This window comes from Delphinapterus leucas, chromosome 12 (genome assembly GCF_059928025.1).
Source record: "Delphinapterus leucas isolate spDelLeu-1000000601 "Yukka" chromosome 12, BTC_Dleu_Yukka2, whole genome shotgun sequence".
NCBI classification, from domain to species: Eukaryota; Metazoa; Chordata; class Mammalia; order Artiodactyla; family Monodontidae; genus Delphinapterus; species Delphinapterus leucas.
In genome coordinates, this window is record NC_143140.1 from 76,413,601 (window position 1) to 76,438,050 (window position 24,450).

Sequence of the window (24,450 nt, forward strand, 5' to 3'; positions counted from 1 at the left end):
AATTAGTGTTGAAAATGTCTCTCTGACTAGTTCCAATGGCTGATGTTTATGTCATTTTCGATCCAGAGCTCCAAAATACAGAGTTTCATACATAGGTACAATAATGTTCTAAACTGAATTAGGCTTTTGGTATAAAATACCAGAGTATTCAGGGTATAATGACCGCTCATCTGAGTGATTAAGAATTAAAAGAAGAAAATTCATAACACATGTGACATGATTTAGTTTTATAAACTGTTAATATCCTAATAATAATTCTAAGAGCTTTAAAATAAAGAGAAAATTATGATAGCTAGGTATATGTTTAATTATGTATTTGATCATACATTTATTTTTAGAGGCCTAATTTATTTTTTTCCCTAGCAGTTTTTTAGTTATATTTTTCCATAGTGTTTTTTAAAAAAATAACTAGCATTTCATAACTCTTAGTTTATCAGACAAAACAGTTTTATCTCATTTCTAGTAAATAGTGATAATGAATTCAAATCTAGTTGGCATAGATTCTCTGAAGTCTTGGAAATATATCCATACTAGTGATTAAACTGAATTCTTATTCTCATGTAATTTTTTTTCTTGAGGACACTATAAAGAATCATTTTGTTTGTCCTAATTATTATGCATAATTTTGTTCATCTAGTGCAATAGAATTGTAGTTTAACTTAAATAAGTAGTTATAGAACTTAGATACTGTTTAATTATAAAGCATTTGGTTTGAAGATGTGTTTAAATTTAATGGCTCCAAAGACAACTTTTGTATTCCAACTTAGACCTTGCACCTAGTTCAATTTGAAAATAGAGAAAACACGAGGATTTATGTACATGACGCAAATATGATCCACGTGGTAGATGGTGCTTGGCAGTATTAACAAGGTAGTTAATACAAGTCAACAAGGTAGGTTGACCCTTGCTCTTTGATTAGTAACAGGAGACAAAATATTAAGGCTTAGAGCAAATAAGTATGAATCTGAAGAAAATAAAATGAACCAGAGAAAGCAGCCTTAAAATTGGTAATTAACAAATTTGTGCTGAATAGAGGGGATGTTGGGGATTAAGGGAAAAAAAAATGGGGGGGAGGGAGACATGTAGAAAGCTGTGTTGGTCAGTGTTCTGAGCTGCTGGGAGCATGGTCCTGACTGGCAGCAAGTGGGAGATGCCCATAGGTTGACTGCTAGAGAGAGGAGGAGGGAGAAAGCACCTCTTTAAAAAAATGTATGTCAAACTGGTGTTCATTGGTCCATCACATTGAATCAACACACCTTTATTGAAAACATTATTTAGCACACGCTAGGGGGGCACATTTCTCTTATTCTTTGAACTTGAAAACCTTTTCTTGTTGATCTTTAATATGGCTCATTGAGCAGATTCTGTTTTACCTGATTAAATAAATGGTAACAAGACTTAGGTCCACTTCTGTTTTACCGTACATACTTAACAGTTCAGTTTGTCAAATTTCTGCCCCCTCTACAAGATTAAGAAAATTAGTGAAATGTAATTTATTCAGCTTGAAAAGTTACTGAGGCATATATTTTCCCACCTTCTTAACCATCATTTATTTGTTAGAAGCATTCCCTGAAGTGTATGATGAGTCAACATTTTTTTTTTTTGGCCTAAGTCCAGTAAAATCAAAGCATTATTTAATTTAAAATGTTATAAATCATGTGCATGTTAATGTTCTCTTCTTAACATTTAATTGGAGATCTTTTTTCTCAGTTAGCTCACCAAAATGTTTCTAGGTTCCTCTGTGGCTCTCTGGTATTTGAACAGAGAGGCAACTAATTAGAATAATAGAACAGCATGATTGTCATTCCTGCATTTTTATAGGTTTTTTTAAAGGGATTTTTTTAAAGGAATCTGTGCCAAAAATGTATTATATTACTAAATATAAGATCCATACTCTTCCTTAAGGCACTTTTTCACCTCGTTATCTAGACACTCCTTCATTCTCTATCATAACACGAGTCAAGAAGTCAGTTGTTTTACCAAGTTAAAAAAAAAACTCATGCATAAAAATTCAAACTGCTAAAACAAATAGATCAGGGGGTGGCTTTTAATTTGACAGAAGATCTTCTACATTACAAAAGAATTTCCTGAAGATTACGTTAAATAGACAACTCCCTTGGAGTGCTGAGAATCAAATCAAAGAATGTTCCAAGTTTTAAACATGTTCTTTTATGAGCACACCTGTTCCTAATATTCATGTGTAAATGGAAGCTATTTACATGTGTGTCCCAGTGTGAGGGGTAAGTGAAAACTGGTGAATTGCTAATGTTGGAAAAATAGTCAAGATGGTTTAGTCTACTCCTGCTATATACTATTTTACTCTTTGTGCTGCTAACCTCTCATCCTTTCATCTCACTCCCAGAGGAGTGGGTGGGATGGGAAGTGAAACCTCACTCTAAGAAGCATACTCTGTGGAAAGAGAGGAGATTAAATAACACTAAATTTGTTGGGTTTTTTTTCCTTCCTATTCTAGTTCTTAGTACCCTTAGATGGAAATAATCTATTTTTGTCACTCAAGGAAGTTTTTAGTACATTGATCTATTTAATTGGATCCTTAAAGCCCATAGGATTTATAGCAGTCATTTCTGTGAATTGTGAACCTGCTCACATTTGTTTTTCGTGAAATTGTGGAAGGATTTTCCGTGTATTTTCATGGATAGCTCTGAATGTGAGCTCCTTCAAAGTAATACTTCCATGGCTTTTTTTTTTAATGGTACCTATTACCTGTACCTGGTACCTTGTACCTAGTACCACATGATAGTTGCCTGAATAAAGGACAAAATATATTGCAGTTGTTAGACTTTATTTTACCTCTGCTGTTTCACTTAATCTCAACACAAATCTATGCAGTTGCGTTATTATTAGAATACTCACCTTATATGGAAATAAGTGGACTTGAAGACAGCTGTTGCCCAGTGTCATACAGTGAGTTGATTTTAGACCTGCCATGTTGTCATTGACTCATGTACCATTCACTGGCTCTTCCTCCCATTCTCCCCTCAGTAATACAAATTAAAAAACTACAATCTTTTATTCTAATTATTGTGAAACTATACCAGTCATTCATTCATTCATTATTTTGCAGTTATAGTCCAATGTAAGTAGTTCACTATGACGATCCATTCCTCATTTGTTTGGAAAATTCACCAAGACCAGGAGGGAGAGACTTCAGATGGGCAGATACATACAATTTGGAGATAAGCTCTATTTTGTTTTAATGTTAAAATTTAACTTTTTATCCCGTTGCAGTATTTACTCAACTGTCAGTAAAATGACAAATCTTCTACCTCATTTCACAAGAGGACAGCACTTTCTTTTAAAATTTAAAGTATGACTCAAGAAATAAAGTCAAGTTAACTTTTTCTGTCTTGAAGTTAAACTTGAGTGGTTTACGGAAGGACTAGCACCTCTCTTTCTTTGGGGAAATTTATGAGTCAGATAAGTACAGAATTTTGGAGTAACTTCAGATCCTTTCTGAAAATGGAAAGAGGGATTAAAGCAACCCCTAGAATTTTTTACTTGAAAGTTGAATTAGATGAACTCCTTTAGTAACTTTGTAATTGTATAAGAGTCTACCAAGATCATGACTTTCTCTTCAATTATAAAATCACATTAAGGGTGTATCATTTTAGTAGATTCTAATTGTTTTACTCTTGTCAATCAAAAACTATTTATTGAACAATGGCGGTATGTTTAGCAGTCTACAGGTCACTTGAGGCACAAATTTTTTCTCCTTCTCTCAAAGAGCTTACTCCCTAATGAGGTGAAAGGAAAGGTAAAACAAATTCACAAAATAACCTCTAAACAAAACAAGCTATGTGTAAGTAAAGTACAGGATAATAGTGCAGCATAATGGAGATAGCCAATGTGGAAAGGAAGTTATTGAGTTAAAGCTATAGTACAGGCCTTTGAGTAGAGGGTGGAAATTGAATTGGAACTTGATGGCTGGATAAAATTTGGACAGATAGCAAAAAAGGAGGCTATTATTTAAGAGAAAAGAATCCTATCAACAGAGAAAAAGGCAAGTATGTATTAGAGAAAGTTAGAAAAGCACACCCTTGAGAATATTGTGAGGAAATAACACCTGGAATGTATAGCAAGGCCACTAGCCACATGTGACTATTCACAGTTAAATCAAAATTAACTAAAATTAAACAAAATCAAAATGTAGTTCCTCAGTCACACTAGCCACATTTCAAGTATTTGATAGCCATACTACTCTTTTGGACATCAGGAATAGAGAATATTTCCACCATTGCAGAAAGTTCTATTGAACAGTGCTACATTACAGTTTAGATATTTTGGGGTTGGGATTTGGAGAGCCATTAAATAAAGATAGAAGGGCTGATATGATAGTATCAAGAACTTTTGGTAAAAGTGGCAGTATGTTTTAAAAAAATGAGATCAATTTTATTATTTGGCTTTCTTGTTAATTATAAAGGCATCTCGGAAGCAATATTCCAAAAAGATTTTGTGCAGTAGCAACATCACTTGGGTATTTGTTTAGCCTCCCAAGGTTATAATTTTGATGCCAGGACTCCTTTTATAAGCATAAATACTTGATTCGGTGTTGTGCTTTCAAAGGCTCTATTACTACAATCGTCTCGTAGTTTTATTTTAAAGTTAAAACACCTGCCAGATCAAATTTTGGGTTTAAATTGTGCTCTAAACCCTTGGCTTGACAATATTTAACATGGAGCTAGAGATTATAAACCTCCTTCAACTATTTGATATAGCCTTAAACAAGAAGTTGCCAGATCTTGGTATCCCAATGTTGCTTGACCTGTACTGGTCCATTTCCTGCAGTATTTTGTTAGAACATCAAGGATGCCTTCTCCAGACACAACAAGCAGGGCAGGGTCCACGGTCTTTTCTCTCTCACTGCTGTGACTTAGATCCATGAAAGAAATTGCTGTTTGTATTTGCAGCATCTCTTAAACCATTAGTGAACCCTGATACTCAAGTCTCTCTGCCAACCTACTAGGTAGGATCACTTAGCCCAGTTTGAAAGATGAAGCCATTCTTCAGTTGCCTTGAACAAATCAGGCTAGATCTTTTTTGGGTGTATATCAATGGGTTTTATAAGCCTTCCCCAATTTTTTGTACCATTAGAATATCACAGTATTAGATGACAATAGGAGTACTGGTTTCCTTAGGAAGAGAATAGCTTGAATTGTATAATGCTTATTTAGACACAAAGTTATTACTTAAATAAGCTGGAGTTACTAGTTATAGAGTAACTTATGAGAACAAAAAGACTTTGTCTCTGTCTCTTTTAGAAAAGTTTACCATTGACCAGCCCATTGCTGCTGAAGGCTTGTTTCTATTGAGGGCTGATTTGCTAGAATGTCAGACCATCTGGCACCTCAAAGCTTCTGAAGCTTTCAGAGACAAAAATGATTGTCTCCGGTGGCATTTACTTTCAGATCTATTGAGGCCACCATTTTTTAATAGCTATCTACCTAGAAAGATAAATGTGTTTTCCTTGGGAATTTTCTATCTATTTCTTGACTTAATTTTGTGTGGAAAACGTACCATGTGCCCATGGTAAAATGTTCACACAGTAGAAAAGACAAAAGAAAGGGTCCCATTCTAGGCACTGGTATTTCCAATCCTTCTCTCAGAGGTAACCGTCATTGCTATTTTCTTATCTCAGTCCAGAAATATTGTCTGTATGTCATATATTGTACCTTTACATAACTACATCAGTCTCAATATATATATATGTATACACACACACACACACACACACACACATATATTAGAGATTACTTCTTATCAGCACATAACTACCATCACCCTCTTTCCCATAGCTGTACAGCATTCCTTTGTGGGACTCCATCATAATTTATTTACATGGTTACCTACTGATGGACATTTAGATTGTTTTCAACTTTTTGCTACGTCACATATGACTTACTGAGCATCCTTGTACATATGTGTGTACGCATGCTTGCAAATTAAATTCCTAGAGATAGAATTTCTGACTCAAAGTTTATATGCATTTTACTGTTTGATGAATATTGCTAAATGATCTCCAGCCCCAAGTTAGGCGGATTTTTAAAAGTCAACTCTGCTGCTGTTAATAATCTCCAGGAAATGTAATGGCTTAAGTTAATGCTATCAAACATAGGAATTCCTCATTCTCTAGTCAGCCTACAGATTTTATTATGAGCTGCATAATGCATTGTCTGGGTTCACTGTCTATAGAGTACTTTTTTGAAACTTTTTGGGACAGAAACAAAGACATAATGGAGAACTCTGTTGCTTAGTGTAAATATATGAGGGAATGGAGATAAAGGTACAGAAAGTAAATAAAATTAAAGATTCTCGGGGGGAACAAAGGATGATTATACTCTATGACTTTGAGGGGAGCCATATTTGTAAGTATAAATGGTTCATGTGATAAGTGTATTGACTGGTTATTGTTGAGACTAGTGAGGGTGAATCACGGTTAAGGAGTCGAAGTAGGTTTGGGGTGTGATTTTGCAGAGAATTCCAAGTGGGATGCTAAGAGGGAAGATGGCAGGAACATGGATCAGAGTTGAAGCAGTAACTCAGCTCTGAATTGATTGGCCTGCAAGCATCACAAAAGCCCTGCTTGTTTTATTATACACGTAAGCATAGCTGACCTCACTGAGTAAGTCTGAACTTCTTCGGGGTTCACTGAATGTCCAGTTTTTTAAATACATATTCAGATTGTAGAAACACTCCCTCCTGGGAAGAGTACCAATGTGTTACTTAGGAGTGAAAACAGCACCTTCAGTTTTGATTTATCTTGACACATTCATTGTTATTAATAAAATTTGTATTTCAATTTTGGCTTTAATTTTCTCAATCTGGGGAGCTGAGGAAAGTTGGAAAACCCTTAGAAAATCTTTAAGGACCTTCTCCAAAGCCCTGTGCAATTTGGTTGCGTATCCCACAGGCTTGTGCTGTCAGTACACATCTGGAATTGTGAGGCTCGGCTGTATGAGATGGTTTCAGTCTTGTCTGATGCTGCATATTTTTAGGAAGGATATGGTTTTGAAACATTAACATATCTTGGCATTATTTTTAGTCACCTAATAAAGTGCTGTCTGAATCATTAAATATTTAGAAGGTTGCTCAAGGCTGACCCCTGCACCTGCTTGGCTAATTCAGAAGCAGATCAGCTGGCATTTTTCCCTCAATCCCCACCGCACCCATCCACTCCCCTTAAGAAAAACAAGCTCTTTGTGCCTTTAAAAATGTCTAGTAGAGTCTTCTGACTGTAGGTTATGGAAATACTTATAGAATCTTTTTCTTATGAATTATAATTTTTATTTCCCAATTGCTACCTGCATAATTATCAGAAGAGATGACATTATTGAAGAGATGAACATTAAAAATAACTCCTTGGGTACAAAGCATATTGCCTGAGCTTCCTGGGATAAAAGGAGAGTTCCGCCTTTCATCAGGGGGCTCAGGCCTCCATTTTAGATTGAACCTTCTGCCCTTTAGGGCTGTATATTACCTTAAATAGCTACCAGCTGACAGACTTGGTTGCTGGCTGATGTTAACTAGAAAGCTGTAATGTAGTCTCCCCTTAATAGAACCACAGTGGCAGTAGACAATGAATTGAAATCTCAGATCATGATTGGGGTGTAGAGTCTATGTTGGTTTGAAAATAAACCCCAAGTTAGGAAAGTTATGAAAAAGATAATTGTGTATATTACTTTCAAAGCCATTATAATCTGGATCTTTCCTTAAGTCTGAATGGGTTTATAATAAGTAAACTTTTCTACCCATGCCTGAAGCTCTTCATTTTGAATAAAGCCATGATGTACTGATTTATTTGTAGTCACCTATTGACCTCCATATGCTTTGTTTTAGAGGCTCCCAAGAAGCCTTTCTTTTCTTTTCTTTTTGTTCTTTATCTTGACCAATATAAAGAGAAACCTGTTAGGTTTTGCATAGAAAACATACTTTGTCGTTACAGTGTTTATAAATGTGAAGTTTATGTTTAGTGAGAAGGGTACTTTAGGATCCACTATATGGGTAAGGCATAAATTGTTTTCCAGCAAAGCATTTAGACTTCTCTTTTTGCTTATATTTGACTGAACCCTAAAGAATGTCTTCTTGCCTTGATGAAATTGCTAAATAGTAAGTCGTCTTTTAACAAATTAAATGAAATAGAGTTTTTAAGTGTAAAAAGATTTTAAATTAGCCTAGCCTTTGAAAGTTTTTGCCAAAGCCGTATGTACATTTAGGTCTCTTCATTTTGGCAGTGGAATGTGGTTTTTATTAAGTAATTTAGGTTTAGATTTTACTGATCCCTTTATTGAGTTTTCCTGTGCTTCTCTCTGGTTCTGTAACCTCTTTCTCATGGAACTGTGTTGTCTATGTTTGAGGCATGGCTTATTTAACTGGAGAATCTTAGGATAGTCAGTGTTTGTTGATCTGCTGCAAACAGGTTGATAGTATTATATTATGTTTATTCCACTTCTCGAAGGTTTAGTGCACAATTTATTTGCACACTAGTTTAGACTGGCAAAATGTCAGCTACTTCAAATTTCATCATCCAATTTACTAAGTCTCTCTAGTGATGCACTGCTTTCATTGGGGGCCTGTATTTTTTGTTTTAATGATTACAGGATTACAGGAGATAATTTATCGAAGAGGTACTTGGTTTGAGAAAGAGAAAGGGCTATGGAGATGTAAGGAATATTACCAAGAGGTTATTTTGTATACAGAGTTTAAACTGAGAAAGTATTCCTATTTATAGATAGCAAACATAAATACATAATAAAATGTGCTCACAGTTATCAAAACAATTCACATTTACATTTTACAAGTCTTTCTTCTAATGTGTCACTCAGTTATCAAAGAGCACAGTACTTTTGAATAATATAATAAACGTTTAGCTATTTGAATTTTATGGAATATCTTTGGACTTTTACATAAATAAGTTGTCTATTGTTAATGTCAGTTATACCTCAGTTTTTAAAAATAACACTTTTAGTTGCTTTCCAGTGTTTTAGTGAGGATATAGTTACCCTCTTATTAAAATTAGGTGAGCATTTAAAAATTTTTTCTTTGGAATGGTTCCATGTGGATCCACTGAGTATTTTCCTCCTGAAAAGGGCGTCATCATAGCTAGGTTCATCTGTATCTTCCTAATGTTTGATATTTTATAACTGTGAGTAGGGAGCTTTATTTAAGTATTCCCCTTTCTCCCCAAGCAGAGGATGTCAGTTCTGAGAATGGGTATCGAGCATTTGCAGGCAGGCAAGTGGCTGGCAGAGGCTCTGGCTTCTGGACACTCCACTCTAGAATTCATGTGAGAACATGCTTTTCCTCTCTTTCCTTATGCTGTCTTGATCTCTTCTAAGACTGAAGTGCCAATCATGCTGATAAAGTTTCCCCTGCTCTTGTCTTTTGGGAAGATTCCCTAATACACTGCTTCTTTTCCCTGATAGATTCGCCTTGTCTAAGGATACAAGATATTCGGGGCTCTAATGATACCCTTCGTGTCTTGGTATAAAAACCCTCTAAACATAAGACTGTTTTTAAGAGAAAGACTGTGGTATTCTCTGTTGTTACAGAGAGTTTTTATTTAATTCACTCTTCTGATATGTGCATGGGGGGTTGCATGTTTGCACATGTCTCTGATCACAGTCATCCAGCGCCCTGGGTGGTAGTTGGAAGTTTGCCCAGCTGAGAAAGATTGTTCTTTTTCTCTCTCTCCTTTATTTATTTTTTTGTGATGGTGGTGCTGGAGGTGGTATTGGTGCTGGTGGTTCCTTTTGTCTTGTATTTATGTAAAAAGTTTATTTGTTGCTGCTGAAAGATCTCAGCATGTGGCCCGAGAGCCTTCACTGATCTGGGTTAGCCTGGTCAATTTCTGTATAGTTTCTTCTCTCTGTTTCTGATGATCCGTCTTCATGCTGATGTCAGTGCTTTCTTTCTGAATACAAACTGCACAGATTAATTTTATTTATAAATTTCTGGACAATCAGTTTACCAAACTTGTTTTTGAAATTAGTAGTGTCTATCTATAAATCTGAATTGGGCACTTTGAGGTGAAACACATTCTGGTAAAAATCTCATAAAGCCAGCTTGCCTCTGGAGACATCTTGGTTTTTATGAATAAATGATGAAAATATTTATGAAAGCTTGTTAAATTTTGTACAGATCCGCATATGTAAAACACATGCTATTTAAATACTGATATGAATAAGTTGAGAATGACATGGAAAGAAAAATGGTTTGCAAATCCAAAAAATAGTAACTACATTGTATACTGTTACCTGATAGCATTTTGCTTTTTCCTGTTGTTAATAGAATCTCTTTCTCCATATGAGTGCTAACAATTTTGATATTTAAGTAATTCAAATAACCTTTTAGGAGATACACATTCTAATATCAGGGCTATTTTTTAATTTTTAATTTATTTATTTTTTTTATCAGGGTTATTTTTTCCTTTCCTCTATGCCCTGATGCAAAAAAACAAACTTAGTTATATTAAGATTAACATCATTCCATTTGTGAGAGTGTCACTTTTATGAGCATTACATATTTATGATGAAATTCTGCACACAACTAGAGAAATATGTTTCATATGAACATATCTGTCATACTTTTATTGTTATACTAAATAACTATATAATGCAAAAACAAAATCACATTTTTGCCTTGGAATGATGTCCATAGTAGCAGTGCAAATGTCCATAATAGCAGTGGATTCAACATTTTCTTTGAAAGCATTTAAGCTCTTAACACTTTGTAGAAGATAGTGTTTCTCTCGGTGCCAGTAATAATTTAATATCAAAATGGAGGGCACATTTAAAAATAACTGGTTATTACTCACATTTTGAGTAGTTTCTCTTATTAAGTTTTATTTTGGAAACAAGTATATTCCCCACATGAAAACAGTCAATGAGATTTAAAAAAAGCAACTTTCCTTTCCCATCCACTTTACTGTCAAAACCTTTTTAGAAATAATACAATTGACCACACATGTTTTGTTTGATGATTTGTATTGTTCTGTGCACCCCACCCCTTTTATTTTCTTGGGTGGGCTCCAAAGTGGAATATGGATCCTGTGATCATTCAGGATTGAGATAATTTGAGAGATACTGTACTGCAGTTTGGGGCGGGGAGGCCTCCAGGAAGTGGGAGTGAGCTTCACTTTAAACTGTGTGTGAGGGGTGGTGGAAGGGAGGATGCTGATTAAAATAATAAACAACTGCTGGAAAGAGAAGTGGATTACCACACTCCTGTCAGACCGGCGAGCCAAAGTGATGAGGCGCCCTCCCTGCCGCAAACGCTGCAAAGGGGACCATGAGACCTGCGGCTTAAACTTTTCTCCCGGTGGCTAGAACAGCTTTTTAAATAACTTAGCTCTGTTGCACTGACACAGCATCCCTCAGGCATAGCTTGATTTAGGGAAATGGATTGAAACTCGCTTGGTGGTTACCATAGCAACGCAGGCTGCCAGTGTCTGGGAGAGTGCAAGCCGGTGGTCTCTTGTCCCATGTTTGGGTATTTCTTCAGACAAGAGTGCCCTCCTTGCTGTTCGAACTCTACATAAGTCATGCTTTTTGAAAACTGGCTCCTTACCCAGGATTTTTTTTTTCTTTTTCTTCTTGAAACTAGTCTGAATGGAGGAAGTTGGTAATACTTGGCTCTTTTTTTTTTCTTCTTTTTTTTTTTTTTTTGCCTTCTCTCATGCAAGTTTCCAGGATATAGCTTCTTTTTTGCTTTGTGTAATTGAGAACAAACTCTAAGCTTGGGGCCCAGGAGAGAACAGTTGTGGGCTGCAGGTCATTAGTGAGGTGAACAGAAGGGAATCCTGGGCTTTCCAGAGAAAAAGGAGACCATGCCAGCCTCGTGGAACGCGGCTACCAGAGAACATACAAGCAGGTCTATTCCTTGCGAACTCTGAAGTCCATGAAATCCTGGACCCACGGTGGGGTGGCTAAAATGTCCCAGCGCAAGCTGCTGCTGCTCATGGACCATAGCTCAAGGGCAAGGCTTGTAAAGGATTTTACAAAGGATTTTAAAGTATAGCCAGAAAAGATACGGTTTTTAGAAGTTAAACGCTGTTGTCTGAAGGAAGTTTGCCGGAAAGATGTAGGCTTCAAGGGCTACTGGACGATGATTGGTCTGAACTTCAGCTTACGGGAATTGCTGACAAAATTTGAAAAGGTATGCAGAAAGCAGACTTCATCAATGTACTTTTTTCTTTCTTCCTTTTCTTGTCTTTTTTTTTTTTACTATGCATTTAGATGGCGGATAGTCTATTGATTCTGATTATTTAATATAACTTCTAAGGCATTTGATTTGATATCCTCTTAAAAAAATTTTTTTTCAACTAAAGATCAAGTTAGCAATCTTGCCTTTGGTCAGGAGGGCTTCTCATGATGCCTGTCAGTTTTAGAATTTCACATCAGAAGAGATCCTTTGTACTCAAGTCAGCTGGTAATTTAATTGAAAGTTATTTTGGAAAAAAACAAAAAACATAAAAACAACCAGCAACAACTCTGGGTTTTCATGCCAAAGTCTGACTTCATCAGGCCTGGGTTCTGTTTTCCATACCCCTCAGGTTTATCTCCCTGCAGTGGCCGAGCACTGACTTTCCCAGCCTCCTTTCTGAAGATTCAGTTCTGAGAGTCAGGAGAGGATGCCTCATAGTGACGATGGCACATCTGACCTCAGACTTCTCCTCTTTCTTTCTGGTTCTGTCTGTCTTAAATGTAGAGTGCTTGTGTGCACTGTGGAGCTTTAATGCTTGGATCATTATTTTTGCATTTAGTTCTTTTTTCCATGGGAAAGTTCTTGGCACACTCTAGGACTGAGTCTAGCCCGCCAAAGGCTACCTTACATTTACAGTTAAACAAAACAAAACGTCCATGTGCTGCTCATGGGCTTCTGCCTTCCATAGCCTTTGGATGCCAAACACCTATGTTCTTTCAACTTCCCATCTTTAAAGAAAAGGAAAGGGATGAAGTACTCTCTGTGCATAAATCAATTACTTATCATTATTGTTAAAGATGTACTCTGTGGCTGTCACCACGAATACCCTATGGTTCATTGTAAGTATAAATATAAGCAAGACTGTACTGAGTCATTTACAGAATAATGCGCTTTTTCTTACAAAACCACAATTGCCCGGGGAAAAAGGCATAAAACCGTGTCACTTGAAAAGTTTGAAAGCTTTTCCAAAACAATTGCAGTCATTGCTTGCCTCCTGATGGTAGAAACAGTGCAGTGGGAAGAGGGTGGAGAAAGAAGAATTCGCTTCTCCTGGTTGAATGCTCCCTCCTATCCGGTTCTCTCCCCGCACCCCAACTGTCATAGTAAGGACTGTAACACAGGGTTCACTTTGACCTCTCCCTTTAATATGTTATTAAGCACCTACATTCCTGAGGGTAAAGGATGGTTCCTGGTCAACTTGCTCACCGTTTAGAAGGGGTGGAGGAGGTTAGAGAAACTTTCTTTATGGCAGCTGGTAACAGCAGGTGACAAACTTTATGACCAGTCTGTTAGCTTGGTTTGCATAGATTTGTCTGTTTCTTCCTAAAAAGGTATATAGGGCATACGTTACATGAATAATTCATTACTTAGACCCCCTGAGAGGCCGTAATTGTGGTCAGTAGCTGGCCTTTTGTATTGTAATTGCTGCTATTGGTCTTGAAAGCCTAGGTCTGATACCAGAGGTTAGTAACCTGCCTCAGCTTTTTGGCTATTTTATTGACAAAGTTACCAGTTCTGGTCATATTAGTTTCCTCCTTTAATTCCTAAACCTTAGTATCTGCATATTTCTTATTTTTTCTTTTAGTAGTTAAATTGACAGTAAAAGAAGCCTACAGGCCTAGTCCTGTCAAAAGCTTGATTTGGGATTTTTTTTTTTTTTTTTGAGACAAAGGGCAAATTCAGAGAAACAATCTTGCTGCCATTCACAGTCTGAAGTTCTCCATATATGTTTATTTTTGTGTTAGACGCCTTTATAAAAATAAATGTGAAAGTTAATCTCCTTGCCATATTTCATTTGTAGGAAGTTGTCATACATGAATGTATTTTTCTCCAACTCAATTAAAAAAAAATCCTTTGTGTATTTTCACAAAAGCTGTCTCATATATTTAGCCTATGCTACATTGATTCATTGCCAGGAAAACTGTATTATGGAAAGGTACCACTACCTCACACCTCAAATACAACTACCTTCCCCCAACTCTGAAAGCAAAAATGCCAGTTCTAGGGAATGACCAAGGCTTACTGCTCCAATGCAAAAGCCACATGATACCTTTGGAAGCTAACGGTCTTCCCATAGTCCCTTTATTTTCAGTTTCCTTAGTCTTATCTTTTCCTCAATATTAGTGATCTGCTTCTAGAGCAGATCACACGGTGATTTAACACTTGGTGATTTAACACTTTTCTTATCAGTAATTATAATAGTTCAAGCTGATGTTTAAGTTCCCAGAGCAAAAGGTGTTTTGCTGGAGTCCTGAAACCATTTCAGGCTTTAAGAAAACTAGAGTACGAGGTTGGGATAGTCGTGGGTCTTCCAATAATGTTAATCTGAAAAGTTGAAGACTGGTCAGATAACTGAAATTTCCAGATGACAGCAGACCTTCAGCGTAACTTCAAGACAGCAGTTTGTTTGTGAGATAAATTGAAAGGGGATATCTAGTTGATAGTTTTTGAATTTTAAAGAAATCTAGTGGTTTGTGACTTATATTTGGGTATCTGTTCATACATGGATGTTCGGCATATCGTTGGGGTCTGTAATCTGGTTATCTAGTCCCAAAATGTGTGATGCTAGAATTGTGGTTTTCCAGCATTAGCAGGATGGGCAAATTGCACCTGGGACTCAGAGTTCCTGGGGATCCAGGGGACCAGAAACATTCTCTACTGTTTCCTCAAGGTGACAGCTCACCAAGGATCAGGAAGCCCTGATTGAAGGGAACCACGTGTTCCCCAGAGTGGTCTTAAAGAGGAGATTGAAACAGGAACTTCTCGCCAAGAGAGGATGACCTTATGGCAAAAAGTGCCAGGCAGCAAGCAGATCCTAATTACCCAGCCAGGTGATGAGGGGAGAGCAGTTGTGACCAGGGTGACTCTACAGAGACTTCAGACTCACAGTTGACTTGACACAGAAAGCTGATCCACCAAAATACCTTTCTGAAATGCAGCCTATGAGTTGGTTTTAATGCCACCTTGATTTTAATGAATTGATTTTCTCCTTGAAAGTACTTCATAATGGAAGTATCTGATGGACTCAGTGGCTGTTAATATATTGGTATACTTGGCCATCTGCACTGTGTACTGTCTGTTCCATTTATTTAGTAGTCACAGAGGATAGAATAATGGACAATTTTAGCTTAGTGACATTTTGAGTGACTGTTGCCTTTTATTAATTTACGCAGTTCTGCTACTAGATGATTAATGGTAGTTCTCTAAGGGTGTGTGTGTGTTTGTGAGAGAGAGAGAGAGAGACAGAGAGAGAGAGACAGAGAGAAAGACGGAGTCTGAGTAGCACCACTCTCTTGGTGAATCCTTTGGGAAAGATGCTTCCCATGGTGACAACACAGAGAGAAACGGCTCAATGCTAAATTTCCTTTATGATATTGACATCCTTTAGGATGACCAATATTTAAAATTATAATTTGAAGCTATATTTTGCTGCTCAATTTGCAATATCTAATTTTTAAAAATTTTATCCTGGAAAGACACGGTCAACTTCCAATTTCAAGGTCTACTCTTGCTTTAACATTTAGTAAATATTTATGAAGTACACAGTATGTACCAGACACTGGGCTGAATTCAAGGATGGCATGGATAACAGGGTATACCTCCACTCTTTGAGTTTACAGCCTAGTAGGAGGATACAGACCTTAAACAAGTCTGTATTCTGTAAGCCTGTGACTGAGCAAAAGGAGGTAGCTGTAAGAGCGACAGGTAGACATAATCTAACCTGAGTGCAGTGAAGTTTCTCCTGGAGAAATGATATTTAAACTGGGACTTAAGATGACTTTAAAATTAAGGAAGGAACTGAGATTGTGGGCTTACATGTGGGAGATGTGTGTTGGGGAAGGAAATGAGAGCTTTCTGGGCAATAGGAACTACTTTTTCACAGGTCAGAAGTTGAAGAGTTGGGGTGCCTGAGAACTGTTGTTTAAAACATTTAAAATACAAAAACCTTTGACTGCGTTTTCAGACTTGTTCGGTTTCATTTATACAATCTGATTTTAGGAATTAGGGTGGGGCAATAGTTTGATAACTTGAAAATATTTGTTAATAACTGTTCTTAAACTCATGTTCATGTGCAGATCAAACCTGCTTATATAAAGTGCACCTCAGAAGGAAAGCCACTGTATTTTAACTCACTAGGATGTTAGTATGTTTTAGTAACAATTGGTATAGAGTCAAGGATTTTGAACATTTTACTTTGTTGTGAAAAATATTTTTCTTAATAGCAGTGTTTGCTATGTTGGAATTTAAAATGTACTTTGTTTCTTTATTTTTTATCATTTCAAGTTGGCTTGTTCAAATTATCTTGAAAGTGCAGTTAATTGTAAATTTGTTCCACTTAGTAATTTAACTTTTTTCCTACTCTATTGTCTAACATATATTTATAATCACAGATAATGGGAAAAGAACATTACTGGCATTGATTTCTTACTTTTTTTTGTTTTTTGGTTTTTTTTTTGGCTGCGTTGAGTCTTGGTTGCTGAGCATGGGCTTTCTCTAGTTGCAGCGAGCGGGAGCTACTCTTCGTTGCGGTGCGCGGGCTTCTCATTGCAGTGGCTTCTCTTGTTGCAGAGCACGGGCTCTAGGCACGCGAGCTTCAGTAGTTGTGGCACGCGGGCTCAGTAGTTGTGGCTCGTGGGCTCTAGAGCGCAGAATCAGTAGTTGTGGCGCACGGGCTTAGTTACTCTGGAGCATGTGGGATCTTCCCAGACCAGGGCTCGAACCCGTGTTCCCTGCATTGGCAGGAGGATTCTTAACCACTGCGCCACCAGGGGAGTCCGATTTCTTACTTTTTAAATGCTGCTGTCGACCAGGTGATACCACTCTTTTTATCTGTCAAAATGTGATTCCATAATTATTAATAGAGTGGTTAAAATTTATGAGATTAGTTGTTGAAAGAAAATATAATTTATAAATAATTGAACAATTTGTTGACATCAGCAAGTTAATTGTAATAATTGATCAGTTAATTGCAATCACTCACTGTCCCAGAAGTCTCACAAACTGTCTCAAAGCATATTTACATAGCACATAATGACCTTTGAGGATATTATTAGGTTGTATTTTTTTTAGGTGATACCTAACTATTTTTTAAAAGGTATGATCCCTCATTTTCTAAACCTGAAACTCAGGCAGTGATCCTACTGAGCTCTTGACCGTCAATCCTAAACTGTCTCTGAATTCCGGTCTCACTTTTGAAAGGAACAGTGGATTTCTTTTCCCCTAATGGTTAACTTTGTTGATTTAGCCTGAGCCTTGGGATATAGTTGGGAAGTTGTTGCTAACCTCACTTCTTCACCTTCAGAAAAGGGGTCAGGATTCCTTCAGAGAAAACACTTCTGTGGCCATGTAGGGTTAGGTAAATATGCCGTGCAAAAATAAACCAAAATTATGTCAGCAAGGCCCAAAGAGGATGAATCTATTCTAATACCAACTTAGTTGTTGAAGACTTCTTAGTGGTACTATTCTAAATCTCTGTTTCTTATAAGAGGGTTCAAACAGTTCTGTTTATAATAATCTAAGGCAATTTTTTTTTTTGGAGTTCGCTGGCCTCTCACTGTTGTGGCCTCTCCCGTTGCGGAGCACAGGCTCCAGACGCGCAGGCTCAGCGGCCATGGCTCACGGGCCCAGCTGTTCCGCGGCATGTGGGATCCTCCCGGACCGGGGCATGAACCCGTGTCCCCTGCATCGGCAGGCGGACTCTCAACCACTGCACCACCAGGGAAGCCCTAAGGAAATATTTTTGCTTACACAGCCGCAGCCACTACTTGATTATAGAACATTATAAAGAAATAAAATGTATGTGATTTACATTATAAAGCGTTTGCATATAATATCTCTATGGGTTATATCATTGAAGAAATGTCCAGTTAGGGCAAAACTGGTATTAAAATATCAATTATTAAATAAGTAAATGAATAAATGTTTTGCTTTATTTGTGCAGTTTATTTTGACCTGGATAGTGGGTGTTGTATAAAAAAAGACTAATTGTTGATCAGTGAACCTCTGTGAGCTTTTGTAGCTGTCTTCTGCAAGGTTCTTCTGAAAGTGTGCATCTTAGGCTTTTGATGGTATTTTACTTAGAGAAAAATATGTAGTCTCTTTATTCTAACCCCTAGCTTTTCTTAACCTTCTACATTATGCTTACATTGTTTGAAAGTACACTGCAAGGCTTTCGAGTGAATTCTTAAAGTATTTCTTCTGTTTTCAAATGTTAGTTTAGCTGCTTGAATACTTTGCTGGGATCCCTCTTTGCACATGACTGCCTTATGTTAAATGGTTGGAAGAGCATTGCTTTGTGCTTCTAGATGGATTACATTCCCATAACTAATTATCAGTAACCGTTTTGTGCTTTAATGTTTATTTAATGGTCAGAAAGGCTTCCAGGTGGCAGAGGTAAGCATTAGTAGGGCAAGTCTCCCAGCTGTGCAATGGGAGTTAACCCTCTTTCATAGAACTTTAATTTATTTTAGCATTTGATGTTACATCAGGGTCAGGATCTGACAGACTTCCATGCTGGCATCTTGATTTTAAAACCAGTGCGTCATTACACAGGGATCTGTGAAGGAGCATGATTCATTAACTGCCGGTAATTCTAAATTTCCAGCAAAGAGCTTAGGCAAGGCTTTGCAGTGCAGGCTTCTAAATAATAATTTCTTCCTGTTAAATTTTTTGAACGAAGAGATTAAACAAAATTATTACTACATTTCCTTCTAATTATTTGTCTGATTTCTCTTGGCATTACAGTGGCTAATATGCCAGTCTGTCAAGATGAACTTATTCATACACTCATTTATGCAATTTTGCATCCATCTATCTATGTATCTATCTATGTATCTGTCTATCCGTATACATCTATTTTTCATTAGACTTACTCTGTGTAACAGAGACTCTGAAGGATACAGAAGAAATATTAAGATGATTTTCTGTCTTTAGGAGCTCTTGATATATTTGGCCAAATAAATATGCCACCAAATGTTAAATTAAAAGAACAATGTATGCTGATTTTCTTTTCTTTGATCGTTTTCTGGTTGTTGATTTTCTTCCTAATTTTTGATGAGGCTCCTGTGTAGAAGGGTTTTCCACATATTGAAACTTATGTTGCAACATGAATATATGATCCCTGGTGGTGCTCTTAACCAAAATGTTATGGAAGTACTTAACGATCATTGACTGGGCCAGTGATGCAGTTCTGTTTTACTCCATCTGTCATTGTGGCCGGATTGGAACAGGCATCACCTGATCTGAAGTGAAGAGGCAAATTTGCTTCGTGCTTTGGGTATCCAAATTTCCTCATGCTGTGGAATGCTCCTGTGAAACTGAGGAAACCATTTATGAATCTTGATGTGCTTCTGTCTTTCTATGTCTCTTGAATATGAAAAGAAGCAAATAGGTCAGGCTGCTACAGGAAGTTGTGGTTTGAAGTTGCCTTGTGATTTTAGGTGTGGTCCACTGGTAATGATGTTTAGGAACCTGCACAGGAAATTAGAGGCCAAATTCTCCTTGACAATACAGAGCAAAGGGAGGCCTTGCTTATTTACTCTGTCACTGAGCTTTTTGAGAAAGATGGCTATCATACATCTTTACAGCCGAAGTTTAAAACTGGGCTTTCGATATATGTCTTTGGAGGTCTTAAAATGCATCTCAGGACACAAAAATAAAACAGTTCTATCCTAAAGAATAGGACTGTGTTGTTCAGGAGATGTCATCAAAGAATCTTTCAGTAGAAGTTCCCTTTTCTTTTTCTTTTTTACTGAGAATTTCTATTTGAAACCTCGCAAGTTCAATTTATAACCAGATTGCCATTTACATGCCTACTGTTGCCCAGCCTGAGAACCTTGAATTGGTATCTGGCTGTGTTTCCCTGCTTCCCCATCAGTGTCTGCTGTGTACTCTCTGAGATGGAGGTGCTAGTAAAGTGCAGAAGAGTCAACAATGTTGAGTTTTTGTTCAGTGGTTAACCCTAATTCTGGGTGTACTCAGATTACACTTTGCAGGGAGACCTGATTTGGCTTTGTTGTTAGATAACCCAGAGACCAATGGGCTTGCAAATTTAGAGCATAAATTTTGTAGAAGCCGTCCATCAAACTTTGTGTTCACCTCTCCCATCTCTCAAATATGACCCTATTAATGTCATCTTAGATGTCACAAATCTTCCCAGAAATTATAATACAGCAGTTCTGCCCCTTAACCTCGTGTGATACCTTTTTACCATGCTGATTGGAGTAGTGAGTTGTACAAGGCTTTTCCATGTGTCCTGGTTTGTGTAGGTCTGTAGATACTTGAAGAACAGTCACTTCAACGCTGGCCGCTAAGCCTTGGTTCTTAATGGAATACATGGATTGCTTATCAGGAGTAAGTTCTAAATTAATAATAGCATTCTGAGTATTCGAAGAATTTCTGTTTAAATTTTTACCATGCCCATTTAGAGTTGGAGAAACTAAAGAAGAATGATGATTATAAAGGAAAATTGAAGATGAGAAGTGTAACAAAATTATAGTGTTTGGGTTTGCTCTTCTTTTACTAATTCTGATTCATTACCAGAAATATAATTTTTATTTCTGCAATATGTTGCCTTAATATTCCTTACCAGTTAATGCCATGGAGACTCACCTGACACCTTCATGGCCCCTGCTGGTGTCTGCTTTTCTGTTTGTAAGTTCATACTCGGTTGTTGGATGGTAGTGGCTGTCACGCTAGAGTTAGCTACACATCCCATTTATTCATGAAGAAAAGGTGATTGCCAAATTAATATAGAAAATTGTGTTGACAACCTTATAACAGGAGAGAACTAAACAATTGATAAGACCCTCTGTATTTTAAAGTTTAAATTTGTTGTATTTGTTTAATTACAAAAAGAGACCCTGTTTTTTATAGAAACTTGGAAACTCAGAGAAGTGTAAAGAAGAAAACTAAAATCACCTTTAATCCTCTTATACGGAGATCACACTATTTTGATTTATTTCTTATAGTCTTCTAATGTATGTGTGTGCAATGATTTACAAATACATAGGCTAATTTAAACACCTACTTTAAAAATTAAATTAACATCACAATATATAGTTTTTTATCCTCCATTTTAAAACCTAATAATAAACTAGCATTAATGTATATTATGAAAGTTTTTAGTTTTTTATTTTAAAAACAATCAATGTGATAAATGTGTTTATACATAAATCTTCGTGGGATAGGTAATTTCAACAGTTTTAAGGCTTTTGATACAAATTGCCAAAATGCTTCCTCAAAGTCTGAACCAATTTTTATTATTAATTTATATTAATTCTTATTTTACTTAAACTACACTCAAATTTACTTTTTTTTTTTTTTTTTTTTTTTGCGGTACGCGGGCCTCTCACTGTTGTGGCCTCTCCCGTTGCGGAGCACAGGCTCCGGACGCGCAGGCTCAGCGGCCATGGCTCACGGGCCCAGCCGCTCCGCGGCATGTGGGATCTTCCTGGACCGGGGCACGAACCCATGTGCCCTGCATCGGCAGGCAGACTCTCAACCACTGTGCCGCCAGGGAAGCCCTCAAATTTACTTTATAGAAGTGAACAAAATATTTTCCTTTTCAACAGGAGAAATATTATTTTGTCATTATTTTTTATTTGTTAATGAGGATAAACATTTTTATGAGAATGCTTTTTTAAATTTTAGAAATAAATTTTATTAGATTAAAAGGCCGAACTATTAGTAAGTTTGTCTAAATGTAAAAAGAAAGTTTAATTATGTAATATCTTAGTGACCTCTGTAAAACTTCATATTTTGAGGGAAGTTTTGCCTATGTGGAAAGGGGAGAAAGGATTTATTTGGGTATTAAGCAAAGTTGAGTGATTTGGCAGCCACAGTCGTACAAAATTTCAAAAATTTCTCATTGAATTTGAACATCTAACTAGCTGATACATGAAATTTAGATTATAATATTGATACATTCTGTTTTTAAGAATGGGGGAAATCAGTGTCTTATTAAAGATTTAAAAACTATTATTTTCAATGTAGAAATTGTGAAAACACTTAAATTTGTTATCATTTAAGCTAAAATTAACTATTTTGCTTTTAAAAAACTCATTTGTGGAATATGAAAAAAGTAAAGTTTGTATAGCAATCCCAAGTAATGTTGACACTAATACCTAATATTTGCATTATCTCTTTGCCTTTTTCTGTTCAGGACATCCAGGCAGAAATTGATGCCCACAGTGACATATTTAAAAGCCTTGATGGAAACAGGCAGAAGATGGTAAAAGCTTTGGGAAATTCTGAAGAGGCTACTATGCTTCAGCATCGACTGGATGATATGAACCAAAGATGGAACGACTTAAAAGCAAAATCTGCCAGTATCAGGTCAGCGTTGTCAGTATCAAAATAAAAATAATGGGGGAGGAGGATTTTCATGATTTTTGTATATCAGGAAGAGAACAGGAAGCCTTACCAGCATGCTACTTCTTCAGAAATAGTTTAAGATTTAAATGCAAAGATAATTTTTTTTAAAGTTACAGTTTTAGCTCCATTTATGTCCAGTGCCCTCTGTCAACTGTTCCTGACTAGTCACAAATTTGCATATCGTATTTTAAACCTAATAATACTAGTGATTTTACCAATACCTGCTAGTTGTTGAGTGTTTACCTTAACCAAGTATTGTGTTAGGATCTTTACAAACATTTCTTTATTTAGTATTCAAAAAATCCTAGTGAGGTGAATAGTAAAATCCTTTCTTACATGAGGTGACAGAGGCTTAATGAATATAAAGAACTTGACAAGATATTGAGCTAACAAGTGCCACACGAGGATTTGAATCTAGATCTTTCTGACTCTTGGCAATGAACGTGTTTTGCTTCGTCAAGCAATTTGTATGTCCAATTTGAAGATGTGCTTTTAGAAATTAGATATCACTTATGGACACTAAAATGGATAACTGATGATTCATGTCTCCATTTGGAGAAGGTAAAAAGTAAATAAGGATGAATTTGAGGACCAGAATTTGACTAAGAAAGGACATTGAAAAAAGACCTACTGTGACAGCTATTAATATTATTACTTGGAGTTAAGAACATTTTAGAATTATGTTTACTAGATGGTGGATAATATGTAATGGATATGAGTTTAGTGGAAACTGACTAAGAACATGAATGTTGGTAGAAAGACTTGGATCTTGCACCTAGGTCAGTTCTTAAATCTTAAAGTTCAGAAACGGTATGATGTATTGAAAAATGTACAGTCTTAAACCAAATGGTCTTGAATTTGACTTGAATTTGACTTGGGCAAGTCACTTAGTCTCTCTGAGCCTTGGTTTTCTCATTTACAAAATCAAAATATAAATATTTAACCCACATGATTGCTGTGAAGATTGAATGGGGTAATCTGATAGTTCCTTAGTCTATGTAATTTCTGTCTAATGTAGCATCTAGTTTATTTTTTCTTACATAAAGGGGTTCAGTGGATCTGCTTCAACTGGTTCCTGCATTTTATAGACTACTTCATGGAGAGCAGAAATCTTTTGCGGATTATTTACTGTGAATGAATTTTTAAAAAAATTTTCCTTCTGAAGAGAAATCCTGAAAGGCTTTTATTCTTCTGGGGCTCATAAAGGGATATTTGCACTTCTTTTTACACTTAAAGAAGGGGGTAATGTAGCATGACTATGGAAACCTCTGTAAAGATCCTGTTGGACATTATCAACCAACTACTCTTTTTTAGTTAGAGAGGAAAATTAGGGAGTATTGTATAGTGAGAGAATATACTTGTGATTGCTTAAAATTGAATTTTCAACTGGCCAGACCCCATTGGGTTTCACCTTTCTGTTCCCCATAAATATAAATAAATAAAAAGATTTAAAGTGTTAACATAGTAGAAAACATTCACTGAGGTTCTAACAAACCCAACTAGTGTAACAAGCTAAAAGCCACAGGCCTGGCCCTGGTGAAGACTGTGTACATGGTGCTGGAATTTTGAGAGTTTGGAGGATGAGTTCTTCAGGAAGGAGAATTTAATGAAGACAAAAAAAATCTTTGACCTTTCCTGGCCTTTATCGCCTAAGCCTGTCAAGTCACATTTTTTTTTTTCTAACCTGGAAAGAAAGAACTCATAAGCTATAGTTGGAATAATATCTAATAAATAATGTTATTTTTAGAAGATGGGGGAATAAGCTTTTGCCAATGGGCTTCTGGATCAAGACAAATCATACGTTCCAGTAAAATGTGTTAGTAATGTGATAATAAATTAAAATAATTTTTAGTCTCA

At 36.5% G+C, this 24,450-nt stretch overlaps 1 protein-coding gene across 11 annotated transcripts in view; it reads left to right on the plus strand.

Annotated features, from left to right (window-relative positions):
- The window catches only part of UTRN (utrophin), a 508,091-nt gene that overhangs the window by 326,871 nt on the left and 156,770 nt on the right, over positions 1 to 24,450 (plus strand). For all 11 annotated transcript variants that reach the window (XM_089922090.1, XM_089922091.1, XM_089922085.1 and 8 more), the window contains one exon: positions 22,382 to 22,554. In XM_089922090.1, coding sequence (XP_089778216.1) covers positions 22,382 to 22,554 — 173 coding nt within the window. The remainder of the gene's footprint in view (positions 1 to 22,381; positions 22,555 to 24,450) is intronic.